This window comes from Ruditapes philippinarum, unplaced genomic scaffold (genome assembly GCF_026571515.1).
Source record: "Ruditapes philippinarum isolate M1 unplaced genomic scaffold, ASM2657151v2 ctg125_1_1_1_1, whole genome shotgun sequence".
Classification (NCBI taxonomy): Eukaryota; Metazoa; Mollusca; class Bivalvia; order Venerida; family Veneridae; genus Ruditapes; species Ruditapes philippinarum.
This window is the reverse complement of record NW_026853776.1, coordinates 458,816-483,530: the sequence shown is the minus strand read 5'-3', so window position 1 is coordinate 483,530 and position 24,715 is coordinate 458,816. Positions and strand designations below refer to the sequence as shown.

Here is a 24,715-nt window from a genome sequence, read left to right as displayed (position 1 = left end):
ATTTTGATTATTAGATCATAATATAAATGATATACGATTGGTTATTTACATTGACTGATACGTGACAAAACTACTTAAAGTCATTATTCGAGTCAGGGAATTTGGAAGATGTTTCGATTGGTCAATAATAAGGAACAATTTAAAGAAACATGTGAATAATGCCCTTGTGTCAATGTAACTACTATATAATCAAATTTATTTCAAATCTCAAAAAAGAACAATAATGAAAGCTGTTTTTTGCTATTTTCTTCTTCTTTTCCTTTACAGTTAGTCATGCCAAGATATAAAAAAGTCCTAAGACTTTGTAAAAAAAAAGTATATCGAGGAGAAAAAATGATGAAGATCAACACAACTGAACTTCAATTTAGCATATTGTGTTATATATCTATTTGAAAGACCCTGTGTTAGGATATATCTGCACGCATGCACAATTTGTATATATATTTCTTATTAGATAAAAGGGTATAATATTGCTAATTATTAAAAAAAAATGATTAGTAAATCCCGTTTAAACTATGCATGCCACATTATTGACACAAAAGTTTGCAACCAAAAATGCTTGAAGTATAAGTCTGCAACCAATATGTGCTTGAACAAGATATTTTTGTGTATTGAACGTTATCTTCGGACTTTCGAACTAAACCATTGGTACAGCTTTGACAGAAACATATTTTGTTATTGTTAAATGCAGTTCAAAACTTATAAATTCGAATAACAGGCTGTCCAGCACATTCTGACAAAAAATTAGGGCAAATTTTAGGGCAATTTTTAAAAAAAATTAGGGCTAAAATTAGGAATTTTAGGGTAAATAAAAGAAATTTTAGGGCTCAAAGACCATGGTATGGGCTCAACTTTGGATATTTGACACAAAAGTAACTCACAAATAATGCTCTAGTTGGGTTATAGCAAAGGTGTTACCAGTGTTCCATAGTCACCAGTGAAGAAATGGATTCACTGGTTCACTGCCTTTAAAAAGAGCTGAAAAACTACATTAATACAAAAAATGTACATAACTAGAATGAAAACATTTTCAAAGTTATAAGTATCCCGGAACATCCAATATTCAATTAGTTAAGCTATGATTAGCCAATAATAAATGGAGGGGGAAATTATGCTTTAGATTTATTTTAGCTATAAATGCATTTATTATCAACATTTATTCATTTTAAGGTTGGTACTTTTTTCAACAAGTCTTGATCTTATTTAAAAAAACAATAAAAAACAGTATGACCCACTCAAGTCATTCCCAGGAATATTAAAACTTAAATTCAAACAGCAGGGTATACACCTATGAAGAATTTGTTCAAGATAAATCAGGCTACTAAAATTGTAGAAATTTCACAACAGTGTCAGTGTTTTGAATGATTTTCAACAGTTTTTTTCCAGATTTTAAAAAAACTTGCACTATATGTTATAACATATGTTCAGTACATGTTAATGTGTACAAAACGGACAGCTGAATATGTCACTTCTTAGTACCCTAATTGGGAAGCAAAATGGTTAACGCATCCAATCATTACTGCCAGTTTACCTTACCCACTTTATAATTAGCAATGGAAACTTGTCTAGATCTGCCAGCTGGTATCAATTACCAAAGATCTGTTCTACAGTCATCACTTGAAAATAACTTGATTACAAATTAAGATTTTATTAATAAGGACCCCTACATAAAGTTTGATGAAATTTAGTGGTTCATAATGTAAACAGTTGCTTTAAATACACCTAAGACTGAGGTAAATGGTAAAACTGAGACTGTAGCCAATAAAAATGTAACTTCCTTGGAAAATTTTTTATCACAATTTTAAACAATTTTCATTGTTCTATTTCAAACAAACAGTTTCTTATTATTTTTCTGATAACATCTGGTAATTAATCAAGTATGGCATTTCTGCAGGAGTTGAAGTAAATACAACATGTGACTTTATGCAATTTAGTCAGACATGACATCAGCTCCACTGACTGTGTTCGAATTTAAGTTGTGATTGAAACATGGTTGTTTCGCGATATATTTATCACAAAAGATGAAAAAAATAGGAATTTAAGTGAAAAAATAGGGCTTTTTTAGGAATTCCCTTTGAATTTTTCATTTTTTTAGGAATTTTAGCCAAACTGAAAAAAATTAGGATTTTTTAGGAATTTTAGGGACGCTGGACAGCCTGGAATAAATTAGGAGAAAAACCGACCTGAACAGTCACATGTCAAATTTCAAAATATCTACATGATCAGTTTATATCTTCAATAACTTCGTCAAAACAGAATCTGGGATGCTGAAACCTTAAACCAATGTGGCATATATATTGTATTATGGAATAGACATACTAATGAACTTCAAAATAACAAAGAAACCCACTTGCCTGGCAAAAATTCGTTCGCCCGTTTCAAGAAATCACACCGTGTTCGACATTTTGTCAAGTTTGCAACCAATTCGCTCGCTTGAACCAAGTGTGCAACCACTTCACGTCCTGCCCCTTGATAATATGGTATAGCAGTTTAAAAACAAGAGCACCTTATGTGGTGTAACTTTTCAGTAAGAAAGGGCAGAACTCCAAAATATAGCTTTCAGAATTATGCCCCTTTGTCTAACAACTGTACCTTGACAAGTTAAGAAAGTATTCATGTTCAAGTTTTATGTAGATAACTTTCAAAATGGTCAAATAATTGGATGCATTTAAGTTTTTGAAAAATGATGACAATGCAGCAATCAATATAGCTCAACATTTCCTTTGTAACAAATAAATAGCAAAAAATCATCATAAAAGCTCCATAATCTCCAAATGTCAATTAAATTTTAAATCTTAATTTTGTTTACCTTTCCTTAAAATGATTAATCAGGCATTTTCAATGAACACATATAGCGAAATGAGCACACGACTGGGTTTTATTGTATCACAATGTTCTTTGATACAAATAGAAAACTTTAAAAGTAGATACAAATGGTTTACTTAAAATAAGCAAATAAAATGTAAAACATGATGCACTGTCCTTTCCAGTACCAATATAAAACATAAAGACAAGAACATTTCCGTAGAAAGTATGTTTTTGTTATTTTATTTTTTTTAATTTCAAGTCAAATTAGTTTACTGTAACTTACTTAGGCCAAATTAGATCAACTACAACTTTTAGACAGTTCCCAAAGAAATGTTACAAAGGTCCTGAAAAGCACAGTTACAAATCATACAGTAGTCAATTTTGTAAATAACCTTACCTAAAAATGAATGTCTTCTTCTGTCATGAATAAATCAACCTTCAAAACTTCTTCAAACAAATTTGTAACTTTGTTTCTACATTCTTTTTGACAGTATTGTCAGATGACCAAAAATAATTCTGATGACTTATTTGGATGTTTATTGTTTACTTATATTATGTTTTTATAAAGCTGCACGCCTTCAGATGATCCAAAATATTTCAAGAAAATTAATATTGAGGAAAATGCACTAAACTTTTAAGAAAGGTAAAAACATTTAAGATCCAAGTTATATTTACATGTTATGTGCGGTTTAACACTGACTTTGCAGTATTTTATCACCATATTTCTACTACGTTACTAACACAGTAAGGGCTGTTTTGCATATGTTGACCACTTTTTGGTAATTTTCGTGGATTGTAAGTGCCGATTACAATAAATATGTAAATTACTTTATTTGTTCACCTCACATTATTTTACTTCTAAATACATTTCCAAAAATGTTATGAAAATTAACATGAACCTTGAGGCGTACTTCTTTGAGAACAATATTTTCAAAAAGAAAAAAGAATTAATATACTAGAACTATCACTAAAGGTGATTCATATCCCCTACCGCCACATTAACTACTTGAAAAACAAGTAGTCTGAAGCTAAATTTGAACAGGACCTATACTTTTAGATGTTTCATCTGTGTACCAATAATTAAATCAATTGACTTGTTAAATGATTATAATCATCTGATAACCATTATTTTGAAGTATATAGGTCACAGTGGGCACATTTTTCATAAGTATTTCAAATATTGCTTGAAAAAAATATAAATGTATTATATTAATATTCTTATAAAAATATTGCTTGAAAAAAATTGTGATATTGATAAAGTTCTAATGACTTAAAATAATGGATAACAATATTCTGTTCTGCAACAATTTGTTATCTGCTATATGAACATATGTAATATAGAATCTTGAATCTCACACTTGCCAGCAACATCCATGTATAATTCTTTCATGGTATATCATTAATTATGCCTCATAGTAAATGCGATAAACATAATTATTTATTGTATCACTGACTTGCCATTATTAACCCTGTCACTTAAAAAAGAGAAAAGGAAAAAGGGAGATAACTAAGTAAAACTAGAAAAGTATCTATAGGACTTGGATGCCCCCACACTCCATCAGGGTTCAAAAAGAAATCTGTCAACTAACTTTAAGCACTTTTTCAAGACAAATTTTGCATTTTCACATCCAAAACTCTGCAATGGCCATTTCAAACATTGCTTTATGTAACTGAGCAACTTGAGCAAGAATTTACATTTTTTCCATTCTTAGACTTTTTTTATTCATAATTTTCAAAGTTTATTTTTTTGTCAAAATCAAGCCCTTTTTCAAGTACACCTTCAATTCAAGCACTTTTCAAGACAGAGATCATTTTCAAGCACTTTTCAAGACCTGTGCGAACCCTGTCCACTATTTTTGTCAGTCTACAGACATACAGCAGGACAGTATGACAAAGGAAATTCTACAAGACTCCTCCTACATGCTTATGGCATAAAAATGACATCTAATTTAAATATTAAATCTTGATATTGCAAATTTTTACGAAGTCAAGAGCAATTTCTCTACAATTACAGAATAAATCCCTAAGTAAACCCCCAGGTGCACAACTACACATGCTGACCAACATTCCTGTAAAGTTGAGGCTGAGCTACCTGCGGCACAAATTGAAATTTTTTACCAAGTCAAAGGCAAGAATTAAAATCTACCGGTTCCCCAAGATGGGACAAGACAAGGTGATACATATATAGTCCACCCCAAACAAAACTATATTTGGTTGGGGTATAATAAATAAATATTTCATTTATTTACAGTATTGTTCTTTTCGTAAGATTTAGCTTTTAACAGTGAATTTGGTGAGGAAGAGCTATTTAATAGTTAGATTAGACCAAACTTGAAAAATACACAAAGACTTCAAGTTTTTTAAAATTTAATCTCCACAAATTTTGAAATATTTAATGCTCAGTATTCACTGAATATATACAAACATGAAATAATGCACTATAGATACAAAATGAGCAGAAATTATTGGGGAAAAAATCAAAATGGAAATACTACATTTCTTTTCTATTGATAACACGATTTGTACACCAAACACTTTCAAACAAAATAAAGACACCTCTTTTACAGAAATTCTAAGCAGAGATCTGATTTTCATTACAAAATAATCTACAAATATCTGAACTTCCATTTTGAATATGTTTATGTTAAAATCTATGTCCTATCATAAATTGTAAGAAACTTGTTAATTTCTTTAAAAAAAAAAACAGCTCAAAAATCAAATTTTGACACAATCATTTAATATGGGATGTCCAACTGTCAGGAAGATTTGCAGGACAAAGCAAATATAAATGCACATAATGTCAAGATAGTAAAGAAAAAAAAAAAAAAAAAAAAAACAATGAAAGATTAATTACATATGGAGGGTCAATGTAACAATTTCATTAACTTTTACTCAACAGTTTCACCTTTATTCAGATTCCATTTATATTTTTTCTAAACAATATCTTAAACAGGAAAAAGACTAACAATAACATAAATTAAATAACCTGTCTGCTACTACATATATAACACAGCTCTCAAATTCTTAAATATGCTTTAAACTTTTAACTACAATGACTGTGTAAAATTTATTCCTGTTTCATAAACTACATGTTATCAACTTATGTATAAATTAATTATGAAGCCAGACACAAAGGAATAAAATTATTGATGTTACAATACAATCATTAAGCTTTAACTCAGTCAATAAATAACACAGAACAGTGTAATAAATAACTAGCATGTCATTCTGATTTTACACATATCTAAATGTGTTAATAAACAATCATTTGGTAACAAATTGTTAATAGGAAAATTTCATTAAGAAAATTATGATCACTAAAAATGGTTATTACCAATATTTTATCATTGTAGCTCTTCGACTGGTAATTGTTTAATAATTATTGACATATTTCCTTCTTGGGCTACAACTTGCCCATCATGAATAACTTGCTGAACAATCCTAGCTGCTTCTGAATCTCCTACTGGTTGACCAGACTCGGTTGTCAATGTCACTTGGCCACCTTCTCCATGAGTGACAACCACCTGACCACTTTCACTCACCACAAGACTTGTACCATCAGCTAGTTGAGTTATTTGTCCATTTTGGTGTTCCCCTATCTCTTCAACCTCCTGCTCTCCTTCCATTATCTCTTCCATCTGCTGCTCAAGGTCAGCTGTGTCATTTCCTTTCTCTTTAACTATCATTACAACATTTTCTCCAATTGTAAAGTTCTCCTGAGCATGATACTTCACATAATGTACTTTAAGAGCAGTTTCATTACTGTAGTTCTTTCCGCAGATTTCACACACATGCTTAGTGATACCATGCTCAGTTTGCAAATGTTTTTTAAGAGAAGATTCATATGAAAACTGGCTACCACAAATTTCACATTCAATTCCTTTATAGTCAGTATGTGCACGTGAATGCCTTTCACAATTCGATTTTTTCATGAACAACTTTCCACATGTACCACAAGCATATTTGGTCCCTGTATTTGATTTTCTTCTAGATTCTGGTTCTGGAAGATTACCTTCTTCATCGGGCTCATCATCTCGAAGATATTGTCGCTTTCGTCCGAATGTGCTGTAAATACTAACAATAGAACCACATGTGCAGATTACATCTCTTTTCATCCTCATATCCATCCCAGAGCCCCAGGGCACTGACTCAACAACATATTCCTGGCATGTTTCACATCTTCTTGTATGCACTGAAAGCATATGGCTCTCTCTTGCTGTTGCAGCCCAGAAGCCCTTTCCACAAATTGTGCACTTTTTGTCCTTTTGCTTCAAGTGTACTCGTCTAATGTGGGATTTCAGATTACTTTTTCCAGCTAAATGTATACCACAATGTTCACAAGGTGTTGGCATTGTCTCTGACAAAGGCTTTTTGGATTTTGGCTTTCTTTTCAGAGTCTGAGGTGTGTCTAACATTAACTTAGAAGAATCCATATCTCCTGTTTTAATCATACTTGTAATCTTGGGCCTTTTCAGAGTGGAAAAAGCTTTTGGTTCAAATGTTGGATCAGCCGAATCCATATAGCTATCATCCTCCTCATCATCTTCTTCGTCTATATGTCCATCAAGGTCAAGGTACTCCATGTCCGAGTCGTCCATATCTTCATTCTTCACCCTTTCTGTGCCAATGCCCTCCACTTCAATTGTTACTTTACTCTCTGTATTAGCCTCATCTAGAATCACTGTCACCTGAAATTGCCTGCTCATTTAAGATTTTGTAAAATGCCCTCCACTGATTTTACAATGGAGTAGGACATATTTGTTTTCTGGCCTACTGTGCTTTTCAAGACCTTTGCAGAACACATTGAAGTGTTTTAACAAGTATTACAATGAAATTGTGCAAAAATAACTTTAAATAAAGTATGGCAAACTCTACACAGAGTTCACTTTTGAAATACCATTTGTCATTAAAAAGCACAGTAGCCCTCTTTAGGCAAGGAAAACTACAATGTATTATTATGTTTAATATTAATTTGATAAAAATTTCACGAGATACCAATCTAACTTACTTAGTTTACAATGAAATTTTATAGAATAAGATCCCAATTCTATTAGAACTGATTTTATTTATTAAATCTTTCTCATAATAATAGGTATTTCAAAACTATTCTCTGTGTAAAAGGCAGCCTTACATTATTAAAAGATTCTACAAAATTTCATTGCTTTACATGATACAAACTTTTACTCTTTATTTTAATGTCATACCTGTACAAGCTTTTCCTTAGTAAGGAGACCTCCAGCCATCTCATCAATTTCTTGTATCAGTAATACAGCCAGACTCTCCAGTTGATCGGAGCTAGCTAGAACAGACTTCTCAATACTGACAGGTACTTCCTCTGATGTTTTCACCTTGACCCTACAATGTTATTATAAAATGTTACTAAGAATGTACTACCCTATACACAGACTAGTTTGGGTCATATAAGAAACTACTTTTTAAAACTTTACTCATTTCCAAGTTACAACATCATTCATTTCATATTTTAGTTACATTTCAATCATCACAAAACCTTGTATGAACGTCAAACAGTGGGAGTTAAAAAGCAAGTGAACACATGTTGAACCACTCATTTTCAATATGCTTGTTTCCTTACATGCAGACTAGAAGGCAGACTGTTACAATGACCATTGCGTCATGGAGGCAAAATATCATATAGTACAAAAGTTTTTAAATTTTAATTACAATAGCTTAATAATACAGATTGGAAGTCAACACTTAAGTTTGTTTTGGTCATACATACCTTTTTAAAATGGTTGTACTTAGTTGTGCTAACATGTTAGTTATGACATTTTCATCATGTCCTGAAAAGAAACAGAAATTTATTAGTCACATTATACCCATCAAAATGTAAATTGTCAGAGCAAAGTTAAAGTTAAAATAACTATATATTATTTTAATTTAGCAAAAATAATCAATAATCCATGTGACCCACATAATTTTCTATGAATATTGTTTGAAATGAATCCGTAGCGTTCAATTTTCAAAGAGTTCCAAAGTAATTTTATAATCTAGGAGATTTTTTATCCCAAGTAAAATTTTTTGGTCATTCCATTGAAAGGGTTTAAACGCGAAAATATTACTAAATTTGAAACTAACAGTGACAAAATGAAAAAATAGCACTTTTTAAATACCCGTAAAAAAACCCCCAAAAAAAAAATTTTTAGACAAGTTAAATAAAGAGTTTAAAATACTTGTTTGATTAATATTATTAGATATTCCACTTTGTGTTATCATTAAAATAAAGGAAACAAATTTGAATGTGAAATTTAACTAAGTATTTTATTTCCAGGAAAGAGAAAAAAACATCAAACACAGGTAATATCTTACCAGTTTCATATTCACTGCCAGTATCCTCCTCCTCTGAAACATAAAATTACTCCATGACAACAATCATTCTTAATTAAACAGTAAGTTATCTATTGATATTGGGGCTTCAAGAAATTAAATGTTGAATTTACTTGCCAAAAAATCTAACAACACTATATAGACAGACAATTCCAGTGTTTACAGTTTTATGCAAATATAGGCTGCCTGGCTATTCAATTGTTTTATTTGGATAATACAGTCACTGTTACACAAAAGAAAACATGCTTGTTTGTAATATTGTTTGAAAGAACTTGATCAGAGAATGCATAGATAAGCTTAGACTGAATTCCCCCCCCCCTTTGATTTTGGTTTTTAGTCACATTTACACATTTAAGGTCAACTTTCAAGCTTTACTGGTAGAGGAAGGTCTCAGGTGCTTGTCTGTGCAATATATCAGGTACCCAGAGTAGAACCACCAAATTTCTTAAAACTAATTGGACAGCTTCCTAGTATGAAAGAATAGGAAGTCCCTCACAGTATTTGAACGCACAGCGCGAGAAGCATGAAGTAGTTTAAAGGAAACAACCGATTCACCCGGCCACGAACCGCCCCGTGCAAAGCAATATTACCTTCTTTAAAAAAAAGGACATAAATATTAAAAACAAGGAAGCAATGCATATAATTATGCCCCCATTTTGAAAAAAAGGGGGTATATTGCTTTGCACTTGTCGGTCCGTCGGTCTGTAGACCAAATGGTTTCTGAGTGATAACTTAAGAACCCTTAGGCCTAGGAACTTCAAACTTGGTATGGTGATTGGTCATGACCAGTAGATGACCCCTATTGATTTTGGGGTCAAGGGGTCAAAGGTCAAGGTCACATTGACCTTGAAAGCAAAAACGGTTTCCGATCAATAACTAAAGAACCTTAAGGCCTAGGAACTTCAAACTTGGTATGGTGATTGGTCATGACCAGTAGATGACCCCTATTGATTTTGGGTCAAGGGGTCAAAGGTCAAGGTCACATTGACCTTGAAAGCAAAAACGGTTTCCGATCAATAACTAAAGAACCTTAAGGCCTAGGAACTTCAAACTTGGTATGGTGATTGGTCATGACCAGTAGATGACCCCTATTGATTTTGGGGTCAAGGGGTCAAAGGTCAAGGTCACATTGACCTTGAAAGCAAAAACGGTTTCCGATCAATAACTAAAGAACCTTAAGGCCTAGGAACTTCAAACTTGGTATGGTGATTGGTCATGACCAGTAGATGACCCCTATTGATTTTGGAGTCAAGGGTCAAAGGTCAAGGTCACATTGACCTTGAAAGCAAAAACAGTTTCTGATCAATAACTAAAGAACCTTAAGGCCTAGGAACTTCAAACTTGGTATGGTGATTGGTCATGATCAGTAGATGACCCCTATTGATTTTGGGGTCAAGGGGTCAAAGGTCAAGGTCACATTGACCTTAAAAGCAAAAACGGTTTCCGATCAATAACTAAAGAACCTTAAGGCCTAGGAACTTCAAACTTGGTATGGTGATTGGTCATGATCAGTAGATGACCCCTATTGATTTTGGGGTCAAGGGGTCAAAGGTCAAGGTCACATTGACCTTGTAAGCAAAAACGGTTTCCGATCAATAACTAAAGAACCCTAAGGCCTAGGAACTTCAAACTTGGTATGGTGATTGGTCATGATCAGTAGATGACCCCTATTGATTTTGGGGTCAAGGGGTCAAAGGTCAAGGTCACATTGACCTCTTAGGTAAAAACGGTTTCTGATCAATAACTAAAGAACCCTTAGGCTTAGGAACTTCAAACTTGGTATGGTGATTGGTCATGACAAGCAGATGACCCCTATTGATTTTGGGTTAAGGGGTTAAAGGGCAAGGTCACATTGACCTTGTACGTAAAAATGCTTTCCGATCAATAACTTAAGAACCCTTATGCCTAGGAACTTCAAACTTGGTATGGTGATTGGTCATGACCAGCAGATGACCTATTGATTTTGGGGTCAAGGGTCAAAGGTCAAGGTCACATTGACCTTGTAGGTAAAAACGGTTTCCGATCAATTAACTAAAAACGCTTAGGCCTAGGAACTTCAAACTTTGTGTGATGATTGGTCATGACCAGCAGACGACCCCTATTGAGTTTTAGGTGAAGGGGTCAAAGGTCAAGGTCACATTGACCTTTTAAGTAAAAACGGTTTCTGATCATAATTCAAGAACGCTTAGGCCTAGGAACTTCAAACTTGGTATGGTGATTTGTCATGACCAGCAGATTACTCCTATTGATTTTTGGATCAAGGGGTCAAAGGTCAAGGTCACAATGACCTTGTAAGTAAAAACGGTTTCTGATCAATAACTAAAGAACGCTTCGGCTAGAAACTTCAAACTTGGCATGGTGATTTGGTCATGACCAGCAGATGACCCCTATTGATTTTGGGGTCAAAGGTCAAGGTCACATTGACCTTGTATGTTAAAACGGTTTCCGATCAATAATAAGAGAACCCTTAGGCCTAAGAACTTCAAACTTGGCATGGTGATTGGTCATGACCAGCAGATGACCCCTATTGATTTGGGGTCAAGGGGTCAAAGGTCAAGGTCACATTGACCTTGTAGGTAAAAACGGTTTCTGATCAATTTACTAAAAACGCCTAGGCCTAGGAACTTCAAACTTTGTTTGATGATTGGTCGTGACCAGCAGATGACCCCTATTTAGTTTTGGGTCAAGGGGTCAAAGGTCAAGATCATGACCAGTAGATACTTTATAACCCTTATTAATTGTTTGATCACTGGGTCAGAAGTCATGCATAATAACCTTATCACATGACTAATTGGCTGCTGATAGGGGGCATACATGTTTTACAAACATATCTTGTTAAGTTTGGATTTTTTCAAGATAATATAAAGCTATGTATTTCTATTACAATACATAAATAGCACATGAGACAGTCTTTTCATTTCAAATGAAATGTAAATGCTAATATTAGTAGCAAAGAAATCTGAATAAGTCCTCAAAAGGTTCTATCATAAATTCTGCTTTGACAACATACCTGACTTTTTGCCTTTCTTTAAGCTGCTAATACCTTCACGATATCTCTGTGACATTTTCCTTTTCCTATGAGAAACAACAAAAGTATACATATCATGACAAAACAAAAAACATAATAGGTATTTAAACTAGACCTATCACTGAAGGTGATAAATACCCCCACCAGCAACTTTGACTTTTGAAAAATAAGTTGTCTGAAGAAAAATTTGAACTCAACCTACAGTAAATAAAGTATCATCAGCACTGTGTACAAAGAATTATTTCAATTTATTGCAATCTCAACTAGGATCTTGATATAAGCTTGCTATAATACACCAAGTTTGATAACAATATCTCATTCCTAACCCTAGTAATTGTCGGGAAACCATTTTTCTATTTTTAGTGTACCTTGAACCCAGGGAGTCCAAATGCAATACCAAGCACAGTCTTCATGTAAGCTTGCTAAACACCAAGTTTGATAACAATATCTCATACCTAACTCTAGTTATTGTCCAAAAACCATTTTTCTATTTTTAGAAATGGTGACCTTGACCCCAGGGGGTCCAAATGCAATACAAACCGGGGTTTCCATACAAGGTTGCTGTACACCAAGGTTGATTTCAATATCTCATTCCTAACTTTAGTTATTGTCCGGAAACCATTTTTCTATTTTTAGTAAGATGACCTTGACCTTGGCCCCAGGGGGTCCAGATGCAATACCATCTGGGGTCTTCATAAAAGCTTGCTATATACCAAGTTTGATTACAATATCTCATTCCTAACTTTAGTTATTGACCGGAAACCATTTTTCTATTTTTAGTAACGGTGACCTTGACCCCAGGGGGTCTAGATGCAATACCAACCGGAGTCTTCATATAAGCTTGCTATATACAGTGAAATTTGAGAAACCAGATGCTGAGAAAAACTCTCTAAATACCGGACGAATAATTCAGTCCCAAATTTTCCCTTCTTTAAACTATTTTATAAACATTGACAATACCGGAATCTGTAAAAACCGAATAACAGACGGTTGATTGGGGACTACAAAGTCAATTATATAGACAATTACCCCGACAATACCGGATGACACAGGTGTGAATAACCTTTTGTACTTATCAATTGGTTGTGTCTAATACGCTATCTGAGCGGTAACGGAACAATGATTGTCTGATTTGTTTATAATGTCTTTTTTCACAGTTTGATTTATTGTAAGGTATAGATGTTACCGTTTTATAAGAATTCCAAATGCACGAGGAATTGATCAGTTAAAATCAGTATGAATAAAAAATAGAGTATTTTTCTACTGTGTTGCTTTTTGTATATTCATTTCCTAAAATGACAACGCAATGGAAACGACATTTATCGGCGCTAAGTTCTATTCCATGCCCGAAAAGAATTCGACGAGAGCATTCTACAAGTGACAAAGTTAAATTAATTAAAGACAAAGAAATTTTGCCGAGACCTACTTTAAAAATCTGACCAATATGTTATTATTATAAACAAACAAAGTAAACTATGTTCGTTAAATTATTATCCATTACCCAAATGTAAACATATGCGGATATACTCAGACTTGATCGTTATGAGGTAACTGCTGTTCATTTAAATCCAAACTTTTATTGTATTTATATGCAATAATGGGACAAAAACGATTAAAACATATTTTCTTGTATTATTATCATTTCTTTATTTAGCAATATACTTACTCATTATTATGAAAATGCAAATATACAGCATCCTTTGTAAGTCATAGCTCAGTTATAATATAAGATCCTGAACAGCTGAAGGGGACATTGAGAATACCGTACCGCTGAGAAAATCGGACAAATCCTCAGTCCGAAAGCCGTCCGGTTTTCTCAACTTTCACTGTACCAAGTTTGATTACAATATCTCATTCCTAACTTAAGTTTTTGTCAGGTAACCATTTATCTATTTTTAGTAACATTGACCTTGACCCCAGGGGGTCCAAATGCAATACCAACCGGAGTTTCCACAAAAGGTTGCTATATACCAAGTTTGATTACAATACCTCACTCCAAACTCTAGTTATCGTCCGGAAACCATGATGTGGACTGACCGACTGACTCCTATGTACCCCCCCCCCAAACTTCGTTTGTGGGGGAATAATAATCAAATCAACTGGCCTAATTATTAAACACAAGCAATTATCATAGTATTGCAAGCAATCCATAAGTCCCCTACCGGTTAGAACCCCAGCAACATTCTGATGGGCCATTGGCCATTCAATTTTACCAGTGAATGAATGACATAAATGAACTTAAATCTTTTGAGTTCTAAGTTTGTCTATATCACAGTAATGTGTTAAGTTTCGCTGCCTAGTAAGGAAATTATGTTTATACAACCTTGTCATATTATTACGATGTGGGATTTTAAAGTAAATCCTATAAGGAATGAAGAAGTTTGAGTGAAAAATACAAATTTCTCAATAAAAAATCTAAGTTCAAAGGGGACATAATTCTGGAAATAGTCTTGCTAGAGTATTTAACCTTCTCAAAAATGTTGAGTGATAATAAGAAACATACATATGAAGTTTGAAGTAGAAACATTAGGAAATAAAGAAGTTATCTAAAAAAGACAACATTTTTTTCCATAAAATTCTAAGTTCAAGGGAGGTAATACTGATAATTCTAACACGACCCGCATTTTTCCCTATTGAACATAGAAGAACCGAACAGACTTCCCGAAATACGTCGGTCCGACGGACATGTCCGATAAATTTTGATCAGGTCCGACAATTTTTTATTCCGGATCGGTCCAACTGTCCGGCTTTTATCCAAGCCGCATGTATACAAAATGGCGTCGCTAAAGGTGCAAAACCTGGGGAAAACGAAAATCTACGCCAGAAGAGTGCGCAGAACAGCAATAAAAGGATGAAAAGAATAGACCTGAGACAAAATTTAATGAAAAATGAAAGCAGAACCATGAATCATTGGTGTATGACAGGGAGGAGATGAAAATGCGCTGTACGGATTGTGCCGATTTTTACGGCGAAAAAATAAAAAACAGTGTCTTAGAAATACAAACACAAGTTTTTCTTTGATTTTGATCAATTTTATTTGGTCCGACAGATTTTGTTTCGGTCCGGCAGATTTTCATGGTTTGTCAGACCGAATGTCTGACAGTTTTTTTCAACTTTCGGGAAGTCTGCCGAAAGTGTGTGTTATTATGCTATAAAATCACTGTTTGACGTTCTATATTTAGACATGTGACGTAATCATTATACACGTGACGTAACCACTAAAAAGTGACGCGCTGACAATAAGTACGGAAACAAATCAGGCGTAATTTAGCTAATTATCATGTACGGCTGCATTTATTTGTTGATGTCGTGTTAGAATCGAAATAATATATCCAAATCAGTGATTTTATTGCTTGATAACATCACTGTTTGTCGTTCGGATGCGCATCATTATATCACTCGGGCTACGCCCTCGTGATATAATTCCCCCCATCCGAACTCCAAACAGTGATGTTATTGAGCAATAAAATCACAGTTTGGGATATATTATTTCTTAATTTTTGTGCTAGAGTTGTAAACCTTGTCACACATGATGTGGTTGATGACCAGAAACTTATATGTAAAGTTTGAAGTAAACACCTTAAGAAATAAAGAACTTTTAGTGAAAAAGCTGAAAAATTAAATCAGAAATCTTGAAATTCAGGCTATTTGTTGCCATAGCAACCAGAATTTTCAACATAGGAAGAAAAGAAAAAGATGTGCATAATCTCCAGACTGCCAGCTACCCATATTTCAAGTTTCATAAAAATATTTTCAGTACTTTTTGAGTTATCACTGGATCCAGTTTATGTGTTAAATTTGCCATATTGTCAGACTATTTGTTGCCATAGCAACCAGAATTTTCAACATAGGAAGAAAAAAAAGACATGCATAATCTCCTTACTGCCATCTATCCATAAATCAAGTTTCATAAAAATATTTTCAGTACTTTTTGCGTTGTTTTGTGGACGGACGGACTGACAGACAGAGGGTTAAACCGGTAGGGGACTAAAAAGAAATTCATGTAATTGAATATATACATTTTTTGAGGTGGAAAAGATTCACATCACTACATACCTTGTAGATCTTGACGATGGTGTAGATACCACAGAGCTTGTTCCTCGATTCTTTTTAGCATTGTTTGCAGCTTCAACCAGTAAATCAAACTTTGTACCACTGCTAGAGCCATCACCTTAAAACAAGTTAATGAAAGCATACATGTACTTGCCTGAAATATAATTTTGTTTGTCAAATCTTCAAATTAATCTATTATGAGTACTTCCTAAGAGTTGCAGTCAGATTGTACGTTCTAGATAAGAAATTAAAAGAATTTGAGAAACCTTCTATCGTGCACATTAGTCTTTTTCTCACCTTTGAAGCATTTTTAACAGTAAACCAATGCAATATTAACCAAGTGTGTCATATTTTACTCTCACCTTTCTCCTGAACAGCCAACTGAGAGGCTACTATCCTTCCTACTAGAGAAGCAAGCTCCTCCTCCGTTACATCTCCAGCCAACTGTTTCGGTACAGTCACTGTTAATGTAGGGGCACCTGTAACAAAAAATTTAATTGTTTTTTTATAATGTTTGTATGACTATCAATCTCCCAATATTTTATAAAAAAACTCTTAAAGATCAGACACTTAAGCAATAAGCTACCAGTTATCAATTAAACACACAAATAATATTCATAGAAACCTCTTCATTCTTAACAGCAGATCATTCTAGTAACTCGACAGTTATGAAAGTCAACATCTGTTTCTTTGTATTTCGTTGCTGATTTTAACAAAAATTTTGGTTATATCTCTGTGGTTCTTTCACCAAACAGGCTTTCCTTCGGAACTAGCCAGTGTTACCAATTTCTGTGTTAGTGATCTACTAACACTCTCACATGACTTTTTAATCAGGGGTGAGAGACAAATGACCATTGAACTCAATGTTCAAGATGAATTGACATGGAGAAATTTCGCTACACCCAACGCTCAAACCAGCTTTATTAAATTACTAATATGATGCTTTCCCTATTGACCTAAGTGGGCTGAATGACATCTGACAAAATGTTGCACAATTACTCCAAATTTATAAGTATAAAAAATGTTTAATTTAAACAAAACTTTAATTTTAAAAAATCCTTTCACCTGCAGATTGTGCTGTCCGTTGTTTTACAGCTGATCTTGGACTTGAAAACGTACCAGTGCTTATGTGTGTGTCTGTATTTTGGCTGCCTTCTGTTAAAGTTTAAACAGATAATATACAAAATAGTTTTTTTTGTTTTTTTTTTTTAAAAAACCCTACATTATTGCATATTCTTTTAGAAATATCTGGCTTTATTTGCCAAAAAAACACACTCTTTCTCAGGCTAATCTATTTTTAGGTAAAACACTCTTTTCAACATTACATTCTTTCTGAGAAGTATTCATGCGTTTGTTTTTAACAAGAACACAGACTTCATTAGGGGTTTTAAGTTCAAACCCTAACTGCAGCACTTATAACTTTTTTTATATATATCATTGTTACTTGTTATTTTAAGACTTTGGCCCTTTCTAAAAACTTCTCTATAGTTAAATGAAGAATAAGTCACTTTTTTTCTTCTAAACACAAACATTTCTTAAGCAGCATGTCTCAAATTTTGTGTTTATTTTTATGAAAAACATAAAACTCAGACTTCCTGAAATACGTCGGTCCGACGGACATGTCTGATAAATTTTGATCAGGACAGACAATTTTTTATTCCGGATCGGTCCGACTGTCCGGCTTTTATCCAAGCCGCATGTACACAAAATGGCGTCGCTACAGATGCCAAACCTAGGAAAAAACCAAAATCTACGTCAGAAGAGTGCGCAGAACAGCAATAAAAGGATGAAAAGAATAGACCTGAGACAAAATTTAATGAAAACTGGAAGCAGAACCACGAATCATTGGTGTATGACAGGGAGGAGATGAAAATGCGCTGTACGGATTGTGCCGATTTTTACGGCGAAAAAATAAAAAACAAAAAGTGTCTAAGAAATACAAACACAAGTTTTTCTTTGATTTTGATCAATTTTATTTGGTCCGACAGATTTTGTTTCGGTCCGGCAGATTTTCATGGTTTGTCAGACCAAATGTCTGACAGTTTTTTTCAACTTTCGGGAAGTCTGAAAACTTGTTATAATAATAAAATTGTTAAATTTACAACATGCACTATCCACAGAAAATAACTGCAAGTTTGTTAAAATGCGCAGAAATTTATCTTGCAGACATAGTAATAATATGAAATTTAAATACACTTTTCATGAAAAACATGTGCATTATATGTAAAATACTTACTTTTACCTTTGACTTTACAGAACTTGAGAAAGTTTTGAGCAAGGTTCTTCTGTTCAGAAACAAACCATTCACCACTAGGTGACCCAAAATGTGAACATGTGTTGTCATCTAAATTAACAGTCAATATTGCTATCTCCTCGCCACGCTCTCGTAACTGTTCCATCTGTTATATAATAAATAGTACAATATATAAATCTTCAACTTCACAGTTATTTGAATTTAATGTTTGTATAAAAGCTAATGCGCTCTCATTAGGAAAAACTAGAACTCCGCGAGTCGGATGTGTCGCCTTGTGAACAATGTAGTTTAGGGGAAATGGCCAGGACAAAAATGAAATATGAAAAATAACAAAGGGCAATAACTAAAAAAATAATAAGTGCAGAGCAGCAGTTTCTGTACACTGCACTTCTTATCAATAAGATCTATCATTCAATGATGTTTCAAGTCCATAGCTTTCATACTTGAGGAGAAATGACCAGGACAAAAATAAAGTAAGAAAATTAACAAAGGGCAATAACTGAAAAATAAGAAATGCAGGGTATCAGTTCTTATGCACTGCACTTCTTTTTAATGAGATCTATCATCCTATGAAGTTTCAAGTCCATAACTTTTATACTTTCAGAGAAATGGCCTGGACAAAAATTAAGTATGAAAATTAACAAAGGGCCATAACTCAAAAATTAAGAAATGCAGAGTACCGATTCTTGTGCACTGCACTTCTAAATAATGAGATCTATCATCCTATGAAGTTTCAAGTCCATAGCTTTTATACTTAAGGAGAAATGGCCCGGACAAAATTAAAGTATGAAAATAAACAAAGGGCAATAACTCAAAAAATAAGAAATGCAGAGTACCAGTTCTTGTGCACTGCACTTCTTCTTAATGAGACCTATCATCCTATGAAGTTTCAAGTCCATGGCTTTTATACATTAGGAGAAATGGCCCGGACAAAAATAAAGTATGAAAATTAACAAAGGGCAATAACTCAAAAATTAGGAAGTGCAGAGTACTGGTTCTTGTGCACTGCACTTCTTCTTAATGAGATCTATCATCCTATGAAGTTTCAAGTCCATAGCTTTTTTAGTTGAAGAGAAATGGCCCGGACAAAATTAAAGTATGAAAATTAACAAAGGGCAATAACTCAAAAAATAAGAACTGCAGAGTACCGGTCCTTGTGCACTGCACTTCGGGTTATTGAAAGAAGCATGCATACCAAGTTTGAAGTCAATCAGACTTATAGTGACTGAGTTATGCTCCGGACAAGCTTTAGGGGACGCCGACGACGCCGACACAAACGCCGCCACCTTTTCAAGGCGACACAAAAATTATCAATAATTATGATTCCTTTCCCTTTACAAACAGCCATTCAAGTAAATTTTATCATTTATGTATGTACATTGTAATTAAACTATATATAGATATTTTTGCATTGTCTAATTATTCTACATAATGAAATTCATGCTTTGGAATTTTTCAACAATGTAAATAAATTAATAATGAAAAGAAGATGATATATTGTAATGTCACTTTAGATCCAAATCCAAACATCATCCAGTTTCCTTCTAAACATATCCTTAAATTTTTCAAATGCAGTCTTACCTAAAGACAAAATCAAAGCAGTGATCAAGATGAACAAAGTATGAAAAATCTGATATATAAGAATTTTTTATAATTCTCATTACATTAATAATAAAATCATGTTAAAACATTTCAGTAAAGGATGTTCCATTATAATGATGCTGCTAACATAATATTGTGGACTTACCAGATCTCTCATTTGTCGTTTTATAACAACTTTTACAGCCCATTTGAATTCATCAGAGTCTTCCATGGTTGATTATCAGTGAGTAATTGGCAAACTGAAATTTCAATTTTTTTCAATCATACTTTCTCAAAAATTTAACAAAACCTTTCAGTTCATAAACTTTTCATTAAACATTATAACTGACTGGATGAAGATATATAGCAGACTTAATTAGGTCCTTTATATAATGTGCACTCTCAGATACATGTCTTCATCCCCGCAAGGGGATTGACATTAGTCATCTACATCGTACATTGGCGCAATCACACTTGATTATTACGTGACAGGTGGTGCTAGGTCAAGAAAAAGAAATATACAAGAAATGATAGAAAGTAAGAAGAGGTTGGATAAGTCAAAAGAAAGAGATATAGACAAAAAGTCTGGCCAGCTACATTTCGCCTCTTCAACTACTTTGTCACAATAACGATCAACAGAAGATTGATAAAGGAAGTGGCTAGCCGTATGGCTAGCCAAAAGTTCTAACTGTACGCGAGTCACGTACGACTAGCAAGGACACACTGTATTGGCTAGCCGTACGGCATTTTCAAAATTAGATGGAAGTCGAAAATGCATGTTATTTTGTGACTTTAAGCGAGGATTTTAACCAAGAAACAGACATTGTCTTCGTATGTTTACATTTTAGAGATAAATTGCGTGTTGGCTACAGAAAGAGTACGAATATCGATCTTTGTCGTCTCAAGACGTTTAGAAATAATGGCGTTTGGTCGCAGTTAAATAACATCAATTGAAAAAGTTTACAAAATTTTGATGATAATCCCTTTTTGTTTCATTAAGTTTAATTTTTGACACCTTTAAAATGAAAAATTGTTGTTGGGCTCTGATAATTGCGTCAATTACCGATGGTATAGAAGATTGTCCATCATTAAGGAAAGTTTATATGTTCTGTGAAACGCATTTTAAAATTCTATTGTCAGTCCCTGGGTAGGCTTTAATTAAGGCTTATTAATTGATTGTGCTTTCATGTTCGATATTTATCTACTGTATTTGAAAATTATACAATTATTTTTGCTTTTGACCGTTTTTTTTCCAATGTTCTTTTTATTTATTCCACTCCGATCATTATTTATTCCATCCATGTGCTTAATAAACAAAAATTCATCTTTCAAACAAATAAAACAACAAATCATATCATGAGGCACAAAATAACATATGCATGTTCGACTTGGACCATATTAAGTTTGAAAAGTGCTGTACGGCTAGACAATACAGTGAGTCCTGGCTAGTCGTACGTGACTCACGTAACGCTTGAACTTTTGGCTAGCCTCGGCCCGTATGGCTAGTCGCTTCCATTGATAATACAGTGAGTTAGCGTAAGAAACTGGACCAAAACAGCCTTTTTCCAAAGATTTATTTTACACATTATGTTTCACTTTAAAAGGGGTAAAATTATAATTTCGAATAATAACTCGATATGAGAGCCTTCACATCTTACAATAAACAGATAAGAGTTCTTCATGTGATTTGATTTCCGTGGTGATTACCTCCCTTGATTAGGTAAATTTGTCATCGCCAAAGTGAAAGAGAACCTCCTCTTCTTACACTTTTAAAATATGTCACTCTCAACTGTCTAAATACAATGTCAGAGTGTTCAAGAACTTAAAAATATACCGGTTTATTACTTTACAGGAAACAGAGCCAAAGAAATAAAAACACACAAAATGGCGGAAAACGTTTTCGTGCAAATTTTTGATAAAACGTAGAATCGTAAAATATATGCACATATTTTCCCTCTGTATGCTGTTGGTTTAATGCACATTTTAATCATTAAACAGAATAATTAAGTATGCAATGGAATAAACAAATTATGAATCGATTATTATACGGAAATAAACGGAATTACCAATATCCACCAAACGATTCTTTGCGCTTAAACAGGCGGCAATGCGGGCTTTGTACGACCTCTGGCGCCCTCTCTGGAAAATTTAAATACCGTAATGTATCGTACCAATCCGGATATTCCGGAATATTTTGGTCCGGCTCTTGTATTTTATTACATTAAGGTATTTTTGCTTTCCTTCAGTTTTAGAGGTTGTGTCTTCTCCAAATCCCTCCAGAGGCGTGCACGTCGCGGAGAAGGCACACGGCAGGTCAAGGTCAAATCATCTTAAGTACCAGAGGTGATTGGTTGACCTGTCGTGACTAACTCTGGAGGGTGGCGCTAACAAGAGCCGTTTTATGTCAACCGCCTGTTTGCAGCCGTCACGGAACTTGATGCTTTTCCGGTAATGTCTTTCCTCCACCGAACGAAGAACAGGACTTAGGAAGATCGGCATGAAAAAGACGTCCCCGATGAGACTACTAGAGTGGACCGGCATGGACGCTGAGATCTCGGACATATGGAATTTCCGGCGCCGAGCTAAAATAAACCTAAAAACAAACAAACGAGGTTGTGTAAAAAATATGTGTTGTTTTGGTGTATTTTAACTAATATTATCAGAGACATAGATATCTATGTCTCTGATTTTATCCGTTAATTGCAAAAATAGTGGGCCCTATTTCACATCAAAATATGCATTAGAATATATCACAGGAACTTGAAATTCTATCAAATAACCAATATTAACGACAAGTTTGCTTCTTTAAAAAGAAGCATGTGAGAAGTCTTTTTGCAACTGTTGAAGATTTGTTTATTTGGAGATATTTTTGCATAATTTAATAAAGTGACCAGATATTTTCCAAAACTTGCATTAAGTATATGTTAATCAAAAAATTTAAGTCCTAGATTTACAATAAAAAATATATATAATCAAACTTGATCCAAAAAAAATTTCCGATGCGTAACTTATTATAATAAGTCATCCCGGTTCATAAATTAAGGGAGCAGCAAATTTTCGTATAATAGTACATGGTGATATAATTAAGCTACATGTATACAGTAATGTTCACTGTTAATAATTTTTGGAACAAATAATAATAAAACGCTTTTCTGTAAACAATAATCGATTTATGCAGTTTACAGGATTAAAAAACGGAATGAACAAGTGCTCGTAGTGTTATTAAGTAACGTAAACGTAAATGATATTAATTTTCCGATTTTTCATTCTACCGATGTTTGTAGACTGAACCTAATGATTTAAAGCGATGCATTCGCTTCAATTTGATATGCAAAAATGTATGCCGCCAGGAATGTGGAGAGGTCTGTTGACCTGTCCAATAATATTAAAATGTATTGTGTTTATTTACACGATTTAGGGGGTGCTTTTTATATTATCGCACTCGACCAACATATAGTTGCTTATGATATGAAATATAAACTAACTGTATCTCAAAGATTATTCATATTTCATTTTCCCCTTAAATAATAAAGATCATATCGTATCAGGAGTATCATTTTTTTCGGACAAAGCCCGTCTGTTATCAGTTTGGCTTCCTGTAAAGTTAACAGGAAAGGACTGAATATAAGAAGAAATTTTATTGGTCATTTTAAAATTACAAACTGAAATAGGTGAATCTCATTATTCATTCTAAAACAAAATGTAAAGGACACTTCTAACCATTACAGGATAAAATGTTAAGGATAGTTCTTACCATTCTAAAATAAGATTTTAAGGATAGCACTAGGATAAAATGTAGGGGATATAGTTTTGTCACCATGAACAGGGTCTTTCTATTTGAAAGACCCTGCCATGAACTAGTACTAAAATAAAATGTACAGGAATGAGGAAAGTTCTTTTACTTTTAGGTTGATTTGTTAATGATAACAAAATTTATAAAGTCAAACATAAAACAAGTAAAAGAGACATCTTAAAGTCTTACTTTGAAAAACCATCAATATCAATATGCTATAATGTAATTTCAATGTTTACAAAATGGGTATTTTCTTTGCTACAAGAAATAATTATTACGTCATTTTTATGCAAGCATTGCTAAGCAGAATTAAAAAAAAACCAAAATGTGCAGAGCATAGATACTAAGCATGTAGAATCACCTTGTGTCTTTAACATATTGAATGAATCATGCTCATAGAGCCACCCTTGTTTATAGATTTGTATAGGAAAATATAAAAAAAAACTTCCAGTGTTAAATCACTATGACTAGAAGTAAGATATCTGGGATGTAAGTATGATATAAAATGCATAAATTTGTATGATAATGGGTATCACTTAAATTTGCATAGACTTATACAGGAATATAATTACTTAAATCCTCCCGTGTGATACAATTCTGAAAAACTAAGGCAACCTAATACAAAATACTTCACAAATCATGTATGTTATGACAAAATTAATACGCCCAATATGATCTTACTACTTACCTTTGTTGAAGAACTGTGACCTTTTTCAAACAATGGATCTTAGGTTAGTGATCTAGGGTCATCTTATTGAAAGGAAAAAAAGAGATATGAATAATTATAATGCATGTATTTAGTTTATATTTTAACTGATGTGGGTCAAACAATGATTGATATATCTGTTTCACT

At 33.4% G+C, this 24,715-nt stretch overlaps 1 protein-coding gene across 5 annotated transcripts in view; it reads right to left on the bottom strand.

The window, feature by feature from the left end:
* LOC132737843 (zinc finger and BTB domain-containing protein 24-like) overlaps positions 1-22,219 on the bottom strand; it is a 33,383-nt gene extending 11,164 nt beyond the window's left edge. For 2 of the 5 annotated variants that reach the window (XM_060725197.1, XM_060725201.1), the window contains exons 1-10: positions 22,136-22,219; positions 20,236-20,329; positions 18,471-18,633; positions 17,300-17,389; positions 16,597-16,713; positions 16,238-16,352; positions 12,164-12,228; positions 9,136-9,168; positions 8,549-8,609; positions 8,013-8,163 (exon numbers count right to left, since the gene is read on the bottom strand). In XM_060725197.1, coding sequence (XP_060581180.1) covers positions 8,013-8,163; positions 8,549-8,609; positions 9,136-9,168; positions 12,164-12,228; positions 16,238-16,352; positions 16,597-16,713; positions 17,300-17,389; positions 18,471-18,633; positions 20,236-20,301 — 861 coding nt within the window. In that variant the 5' untranslated portion in view covers positions 20,302-20,329; positions 22,136-22,219. Of the gene's footprint in view, positions 1-5,162; positions 7,497-8,012; positions 8,164-8,548; positions 8,610-9,135; positions 9,169-12,163; positions 12,229-16,237; positions 16,353-16,596; positions 16,714-17,299; positions 17,390-18,470; positions 18,634-20,235; positions 20,330-21,727; positions 22,069-22,135 lie in introns of those variants that run through there. The other 3 variants (XM_060725200.1, XM_060725199.1, XM_060725198.1) reach the window with 3 other exon arrangements.
* Positions 22,220-24,715: the final 2,496 nt, after the last annotated feature.